The 9,261-nt window shown below is 40.3% G+C and overlaps 1 protein-coding gene across 2 annotated transcripts in view; it reads right to left on the bottom strand.

Moving 5' to 3' along the window:
* Positions 1–2,083: 2,083 nt before the first annotated feature.
* The window catches only part of prkar1b (protein kinase, cAMP-dependent, regulatory subunit type I beta), an 88,535-nt gene continuing 81,357 nt past the window's right edge, over positions 2,084–9,261 (bottom strand). For both annotated transcript variants that reach the window (XM_015391223.1, XM_015391224.1), the window contains 2 exons: positions 4,979–5,060; positions 2,084–3,877 (listed from right to left, as the gene is read on the bottom strand). In XM_015391223.1, coding sequence (XP_015246709.1) covers positions 3,705–3,877; positions 4,979–5,060 — 255 coding nt within the window. In that variant the 3' untranslated portion in view covers positions 2,084–3,704. The remainder of the gene's footprint in view (positions 3,878–4,978; positions 5,061–9,261) is intronic.

The following is a 9,261-nucleotide window of genomic DNA, read 5'->3' on the forward strand; positions in this document are numbered from 1 at the left end:
TTATCACACTACCGCCTCCATGTTTGACTGTGGCTACGCTGTTCTTTTTCTGAAACGCTGTTTTAGTTTTAGTTGTGTAAAAGCTCAGGCTTTCTGAGTCTGCTTCTGCAGGGACAGATCACCACAGTTCCATGTTTTCTTCATTTGTATATAACGTCAAACTGTGGTTCCTAAAAAAGACCCTCTAACCTTTTCCACACCGATGGATGTTAACTGGTTTGTTTATTGATTTTTTTTAATGTTCGATCAGGGCATGGTGTGTAGCTTCTTTAAGCGTTTTATCCCACTTTATTTAGTCAGACTGGTTTCAATAACATGATTTCCTGTTCTGACAGGTTAGGCAATAATCAGGTCTAGGTGTAGCTATGGAAACCATAATCAGAAGAAGATATGGTTGTTCACCACAAACCTTGACATGGGAGACTCTAAATTGCTTTTTTATAAAAAAGAAAAAAATATTTTTTTATTTTAACTTTTAAATGTGGCGAAACTGCACAAACATAAAAAAAATTCTGTACAGGATGAAATATGGTTCTTCATGCATCATTTATCAATATACATCTTCAGTTTGATCTGCAGCTTCAGTATCTGATGCATTCCCACTGAGGCTAGGAAAGTCAGTCAAATTTGGACAATTTTTGGACTAAAACTGTTGCATCAATGGTTTGACATCAACCTGGGAACCTAAAGGGCAGAAAGACAAAAAGATTTTATATCATTTTAACCTTTAAAAAGTTAACTTCTTAAAGTGTGCTTCCGTACATTGTTTCATTCAGTGCCTGTGTGGAGAGGGGAGTATTAAACTGAATGTCAGTGAGTTGGGGGCACATTCCTCAGTTGATTTAGTGGACATTAAGATGAAGAGGAATGTGTCAAAGCTGCAGAGGCTTTAGTCCAAGGTGGTGTAAAACCGCCTGGGAGGAGCTCTGAAGCTTTCTGACAGTCCCGCTATGAAGGATGACTGACACTTGGCTTAACGTGAGAAGGAGAAAGATGGAGAGCTCACAAAATACAAGAGAGGAGGGTGGAAAGAAGAGGTGGATGCCAGTAGGAAGTAATATGAGCGATGTGATTGAAGAGTTGGACAGGAAAGAAAAGGGAATTAACAGACATATACCCACTAGGTCAGAATATGAGGGGAGCAGAAAGAAAGTTCAGTGAGGATTGAGGGAGAAGGAGCCAAAAGAGGAAGTCACACAAAATCAAGGACCACAAGGAGTGGAATAGAAAGAAAAACATAAAACATAAGAGTTCAGAAGCTTATCTTTATTTATTTATTTGCCAGAGATGGTTTGATAGTTGAAAAAAAAAAAAAAAGATACAGAGAAAGTGAAATACAGAAAGACTCTTTTTCAGGAGGTCCCAGTTTTACAACATCTGGTCAGTTGTGCAATGTTGACAGAACTCTAAATTAAAGGAAATCAACACAAGTTCTTCGTTTTCTCAACTCTCTTATCCAGATCATTTGAAAATATCTAAATCGGATTACTGTGCTGCCCCCAAAGTTTTAAACTCCAAAGTGGCCCGAAAGCATTAAAACATCAAACAAGAATGTGCTCAGAAAACAAGCCACAGGTAAGATGTGCGTGTTGAATATATATTCATTCAGTCCTGAGACGATGTCAGCTTAGAAGGTTTAGTGGTGTGGAGAGAACACCACTGAACCTTTGAAGAAAAAAAAAAAAAGAAACTTTAAAATCACAGAATATTTGTTGATCTAACAACTAATCTGACAGAAGAGTTAAAATCGGGAATGAAATGAAAATTCCAAATAGGTACCATCTGTGTGTGAAAAGTCTGATGTCGCTCATTGGTGACGGTGGAGTTTTTCACAGGCTGAGGAAAGATTATAATCATAAAAGAAGATCTGCTTAATTGGGCTCACCCCAATTATTCTATTTAGCCAACTTCTTAAACTTTATATGTTGATCAGGATAAATAGCTCAGCTATGCAACCCACTCAGTTATAGGATTATTAGTTGTGCTTTTATAAACCACGATTACAGAGGTCTACAAAAACATCCACTTTTATTTTACTAGCATAATGTAACAGTGAAAGATTGTAAAAAAAAAAAAAAATCAGAGTGCCTTAAGTTTTAGTTAGAAATCACTGTCTTTCTGTTTCACTGGGGAATTATTATGAGGTGACACAGAAGCCAGGTGCCAAAACCAATCTTTAAGGCCAGTAATAAGGGAGAACACAGTTCTCTCTATAAAAAAAGACAACCTACAGTATATATCGAGCAGTGTCTAAACTTTTATGAGGGAAAAAACAAATATTACTTTTCTATTTCTCAAAGTTAAAGAAAAAATCTTTCCTTTTCCACATCCTTAACTCCTTCTTTTAAGTCAACTCTACATAGAAAACTTGCCTTCCAATTATAGAGCGGCTGAAATTTTAGCAGTCTGGCATATTAATCCCAGAGTGTGTCATCGTTACTACAAATATTTTAATTTATGGAGGTCACATGTTAAAGACTATACCTGGAATCAAACTAAGTGTGTCTGACTTAAGGCAGATGTGAGCAGATCTTTATAAGTTGGAGAAATGGCTACAGGTAAATAGCTTCTAGTCTGAACTTGCCCGGATCTGCAGTCAAAATATTAATTATGAAGATTTAAAAAAGTGGATCTCTGACAAGGCTGGCTGGATGAGGTTCAATGTTTATTTGAGCAAGATGGTGTGTGTGGGGGGGTAAAACTAAACATCCCAAATGCTTAATTTGAAAATCAGCCTTAAAAATTCTGATCTGTGCGCCTCTAAGGGGAGAGCTGGAAGCAGCAGAAAGTAGGCGAGAAGGTTTTAATGGAAAAATTAAGAAACGTTAAAGTTAATGAGTTAAAAATTGTCTATTTTAGACTTTTTAGACCTAAGTTGGCTCCAAAACAGCAAGCATACGGAAACCAGTGAAGCTAAAAGCAACAATGAGCTATATCACACCCTCGATGCACAGACAGTACAAGTTTTAACTCAAGATATTTTAACGTTCATTATTGTTTCACTTCAGTTTTAAAAACAATCTACAAACCAGTCCCAAGCTACATTTAATGACCTTCAACCTGTTAACCGAACTGAAAGCATCCTTTAGAAGCAAAGAAAATAACAAAACAGCCAAAAAAAAAAAAAGTGTTCTTCATACCTGTCTGACTACAGTACATTTCAGCGAACAAAGACTTGTGTAATGCCTTTCTGTTTTGATAGAGAAATGATACAACCAACAGGTAGAGGTGAAAATAAAATCCATTAAAACGCAACGACATCCAGCGAGCATAGAAATGTGACGCCACTTTCTCCCGCTGTGCGTAAACATGACCTCACTTCCTCTGTGATTCCTGAAGGTATCCACATGCTCTCTAAAATACATCAAAGTGCAAACACCATTTTTGTACGAGTTCCCCACGTGCATCATGACTCATAACTTCATGAATTCGATGGTTTCTGTCCTTGTTCAGCTTTTTTTCTGCTCCTGCGCTGTTTATGACATAAAGCTACATGACAAAGATAGAGTCAAAGTGCACAAGTAAAAAAAAAAAGCGATAAATGAAAGAATCAAAGGTAGGAAACAAGCTTTTTGTGTCATTTAGATTTAAAATCCCCGTTTCCCACACTGTGTCCTCACACACCCCAGTTCCCAACCCTTACGCTAGACCTGTGATGCTGCTGATGATGGTGCACACCCTGCTGGTGGAGTGGGAGGGGACCCTCACACTGTGAGGGAGATGAAGCTGTTGTATCTCTGGATGTTCCTCTTGAGGATCTCAGAGCACGGCCCCAGCACGCGCTCAAAGCGGGGTCGGTCCAGCTTCACGCACTTGAGGGGCCCACGGGCGACAACGGTGGCTGCTCGGGGGCGGTTCAGCAGCAGGGCGATCTCGCCTGAATGCAGCCGAGGGGATCACATATCAGACAATCTTAATCTTTCTAAAAGGTTCATTTATTCCAGAAATGCAATTCATAAAATTAAAATATATACAGATTTATTCCACAGAGTATTACTTGTAAGAGACTGCTGCCAGTTTATATCAATGATAATAGCTTACAGCTAAATAAATTTTTTTTTTTGTTTTTTGCAGAAAATCTTATATTTAAAAAAATATAAGACATAATTGTGAACAAAGAAGCCTTAACAAGATAGTTAAGCCCTAAACCAGGGTATCCAAACTGCCATTTTGCAGCCTCTGGACTGATTCCAATGGAAAAAAAAATTTTCGAAAATGCAAAAACCCTTGATTCCCGTGACATTATCTCTTGTTTTTTCTGGTGTTTTTTGTACACAGTATTCACAATATGTCTAAGTTTTTAATAAGATTTTTTTGCTCATCTTAAACAGAAGTTTTTTAGAATAATATTAGAATTTCCAATGAAAGAATGAAAAAATAATCCAATTTCTGGATAAGATCCAGGAGTAAGAGTAAGACCACTTTAACAACTCTGATTTAGAAATGTATTCCGTTTTTCTCTCAAACAAGTATTTTGATCCTATTAAAAAATATTTGGCCTATTTCAAGTAGCAGATTTTGTGCAGTGTCTGTCATTTTGTCATTGGCTACTGACTGGCAATAGAAAAAAACAAACAAACAGAAGAATTTGACCCACCAGCACAGGTGGTTGATAAAAATAGAAACGTTCTATTTTTAAGTAAAACTATTACCGCGTTTAGATTTTCTGCTTGTGCTTTGGAGAGTTTTAGATTCTGTGGAAAGTGTTTGTACTTCAATAACATAACCTTAATTTTATAGTGAATAAGGCGACATCTATCCATTGACTTTTATTTACAAGCAGCCTTTGGTGAACCAAAAGCTACTTTTTAATCACTTTATTAAACTGGGCTTAATAAAAAACATATAAAAACAAATAGTTATTGCTAAAAAAATATGGCTTTTCCACTGTGTTTATCTATATTAAATATAGTATTTCATTTATGAAAGGAATTAAATATAAGGAAGAGGAGAAAAAGAACATTTAGAAAAGTCTCACCAAAGTAGTCAGAGGGCCCAAGGCGTCCGACCTCCACATACTCTTCATTGTCAGATCTGCGCTGCAGAACGGAGGCAATTCCCTGCACACAGTAAAATGGAAAAGTCATTAGCTGTGGAGAAGAAAGCAATAACGAAGGATGAAATTAAACAGGTGACAATGAGAGGAATAAATGTGAGGAAGATTTTGTTGAAAAACTATCAGGAGGATTAGGCTAAGGAGAAAATTCCTTTGCTTCGTAAGAAGGCAGGTGCATTGGATTAAGTCCTCTGCTCTGTGGAACGGACACCTGTTGAGTGGGACACAGAGGAGAAGGAACGCATTTATTGGACAGTACACAATAGAAAAATCAATTATCTCTGCTTTGATTCCTCCAGTGGATAATAAACACAAACATTTAAGCCCAATTGGGGATGAACTGAATCAGCACTGTCGCCATCACAAAATCGTCTAAATCAGAATTCATCCGTTAACTGGAAACTGCCGTGTTCTCCAACAAAGTAAAGCTTTAAGTCCTTAAATGACCCAAAGAGCTGCCATGCTTTGTGTATGGACACAGGGGGAAAAACCCCTGCAAATTTGTCTCAGAAAACCGGATCAGAAAGAGGCATGGCTTATATCAGCTGGAGGCCCCACAGCTTCAGGTGATGCATGTATTCATGCATTTTTGTTGTTGTGGGAAGCCTGTGTGAGTCATTTCAAAAAGCACAAGAAAGGAAAATAATTTAGACTCTACTTTGGCCAAAAAAGGATAAGTCTTGCAGCTGTTGGCAAACTTCACACTACATGCCTGAAGATATATCTTTTCCCTCAATCTCCCAAACACGTGTTTGAAGCTGTGCTTGATGTCTGCTTTCCAAGCATACTCAGCGCTTTGCAGACGTAAGGGCTACTGTATTTGTTGGTTGGTAAAAAAGGAAAATCAGGAAGGGAACTTCCCAGCTTGTCTTGGACTTCTTTGTAAGACAGCGTTGACTGTTCCAACAATCCCTCAAACATTTCTAATCCCTTTCTGCTTTGTGTGATCCAGGTTGCTGACCAGGCTAATAATGCTAAATATGAATATAATGAGGCTTAATGAGAAACCCCCTAAAACTGCCAGCTACTCACTACTGGCAGACAAAGGTGAGACTGTGTTTCAGCGAAAGAGATGTGTGTGTGACCGTGTGTTTATGCTAGAAATGAGCTGTGCAGAGTATTTCATGCAAGGAGTAATTTGAAAATGTTCGTTTCAAATAATTTCTGGAAAATCTGTGGGGTGATGTAGTTACAACGTTAACATGATCCAGCAGAACAGTCTAAGAGATCCTATGAATGTTTTAATATAGAGAAAATAAAAATTTCACAAAGCCCCGTGATGGTAAAAAAAAAATCAATAAAATTGAGGCACTTGCGTCAGGTGGTACAGCAGAGCAGGGACCCCACCCTGGTCCTAGGGCTGGGGTTTGTCGGCGAGCGTCTGGTGGCTGGGTTCATCCTTGTGGGACCCACCCAGGAACAGCCCAAAGGAGTAACGCAAGACCCCCAGTGGGCTCACCATCTGCAGTGGGAACTGTGAGGGACCGGTGCAAAGAGGACCAGGCAGCAGTCATGAACGGGGGCCTTGACCACCCAACTGTCCGGCACTTAGACTGGCTCTAGGGACGTGGAATATCACCTCACTGGGGAAGGAAGCCCCTGCTTGTGTGGGAATCTGAACGATACCGGCTAGAAATAGTCGGGCCTTCACGGAGAGGGTGGGGGTGGGACTGCTTGTATTCCCCCAGATCAGCTGTCTCATGTTGGGGATTCCGGGGGAGGCTGGAGACATGGAGTCTGAGTGGGCCATCTTCTCTGCCTCTATTGTCAATAGCTGTGGCCATAAGGTCTGCGGTTCCTGTCGTGGTGGCAATCCCCAAACTCTCTGGTAGACACAGGTAGGGGATGCTGTCAAGCTGAGGAAGGAGTCCAATCTAGCCTGGTTGGCCTCCGGGACTCCTGAGGCAGCACACGGGTATCATGATGCCAAGCATGCCACTTACAGAGGCAAAAACTCTGGCCTGGGAGGAGTTTGGAGAGGCCACGGAGAAAGACTATCGGTTGGCTTCAAAGCGATCCTGGCAAAACGTTTGACGTCTATGGATGGGAAAGCAGTGCTTTGCTAACACTGCTTTCAGTAGGAATGGAGAGCTGCTGAACCTGAAAGAGGACATTGTTGGATGGGAAAGGAATACGTTGAGGCACTAATCAATCCGGCTGACATGCCTTCCATGGTGGAAGAAGAGACTGGATGCTCAGGGCCGTTTTTTTCATGATCCAGGCTAAATTTACTAAGGTGGTCAAAAATACTCCATGTTGGCAAGACTTCAGGGAAGGACGAGATCCGTCCCAAGTACCTTAGTGCTCTGGATGTTGTCAGGCTGTCTTGGTTGACACCCTTCTTCAACATCACATGGAGGTTCAGGACAGTGTCACTGCATTGGCAGTCTGGGCTGGTGGTTCCCCTGCACAAAAAAGATGTGCTCCAACTATAAGGAAATCCACTCCCCAGCCTCCCCGATGAGGCCTATGGCAGGGTGCTGGAGAGAGTCTGGCTGATGGTTGGACCTCAGCTACAGGAGGAACAGTGTGGTTTTCATCCTGGTCAAAGAACAGTGGACCAGCTCTACACCCTCTGCAGGGTGCTTGAGGATTCATGGGAGTTTGCCCAAGAAGTCCACATGTGCTTTGTGGACATGGAGAAGGCATTCGACTGGGTCCCTCATGGTGATTTAAGGGGGGTGCTTCAGGCTTATAGGATAGGATAGAATTTCAAGGCACAGCCGAGGACCGAAGGTGGTCTCGTTCAGCGACCAGCAAATCTCATCCCTGGTTTTTGCGAATGACATGGTTCTGCTGGCTACCTCCTGCCAAGACCTACAGCATGCACTTGGATGGTTTTCAGCTGAATGTGAAGAGGCCAGGATGAGAATTAGTCATTCAGGTGGGGCTCAGAGAAGAGCAGGTTCTCCTCCACGTCGAGGAGAGTTAGCTGAGGTGCCTCAGACATCTTTCTTCCTCTGGACACATCCCTTTAGAAAGGGATGTGACCAGCTGGCCTGGCAACTAATCGGGCTTCCCCCAGCAGAGCTGGAGGAAGTGTCTGCGGAAAGGGTCTGAAAAGTCTCTACTGAGACTGTTGCCCTCAAGAACTAGTCCCGAATAAAGCGGGAGACGAAAAGTATCAGTAGTGAAAGAGTCTATGCATAGTAAAATCAGGTATCTTTTAGTTTATTTAGTATAGTGTGATAAAATAACAGGATGTACTTACTGCATATCAGTGAGCAGGAAAAATATATTCTTGATTTTCAACATTTTGTTCGATGAATATGAAACAAAGAGTAAATTCCTATTCAGTTCCTTTTAACTTGATAGACAACAAGTTGCGTTTAGATAGTACCTAATTTAATAGTAACTAATTTAATTTCACTATAAACCCACTTGTTCTGTTTAGGCCTCAGAAGTTTGTTAGAAAACCTAGAGCATCATTAACCATAAATCTTTACCTGAAAACAGAGAGCACAGCCCAACCTACCAAAATATATCAAATAAGAAAAATAACAGGGCAGGGAGGGAGATGATTAATGAGAAAACAGGCAAAGAGAGGCAGCAGAGGTCTAGTTTAGCTAGAAATCATAAAAACCAAATCCTAGGTGTTGACGAAAACTGAAATTTCAATTAAAACACGGTGGTGGCAGCATTATGCCTTAGGGATGCTTTCTTTAACATGGACAGATGGATGGAGTTAAACACATGGTAAATACTGGAAGAAAACATGCTAAAGGCTGCAGAAGACTTGAGGGCAAGGGTTGACCTTCCAGCCTGATATAGAGCATAAACATTCAACCAGAGCACAAATGCAATGATATAGTTCAGTGTTTATTCATACATAATATAACAATGATCCAGAGAAACTCATAAAATCAATTAAGAGCATGTGGGAACGTTTAGAAAATAGCTGAAGCTCCATCAGACCGGAAGAAGAATGTTTGCTAAAAACCAACGTTTGAATAATTTTCATTCCCAAATTAAAACATGTTTTCTTGCACAACTCTGGAAGTTTAATCGTATAAAAAAAGCAAATAAATAGAACAAAGGCATTTGGATTTCATTTGGCAAAATTGGAAAAGATGCAACGGATATGAATACTTTAGCAAGACACTATAATCTTCTTGGTGTTTAGTTTATTACCAATTACCTACATGTGTAAATTTGAACCCTTAAAGTGAAACATGTTCATTAGGAGTCTTTCAGAAATGCAGTTG

This window comes from Cyprinodon variegatus, unplaced genomic scaffold (genome assembly GCF_000732505.1).
Source record: "Cyprinodon variegatus isolate N-32 unplaced genomic scaffold, C_variegatus-1.0 Scaffold529, whole genome shotgun sequence".
NCBI classification, from domain to species: Eukaryota; Metazoa; Chordata; class Actinopteri; order Cyprinodontiformes; family Cyprinodontidae; genus Cyprinodon; species Cyprinodon variegatus.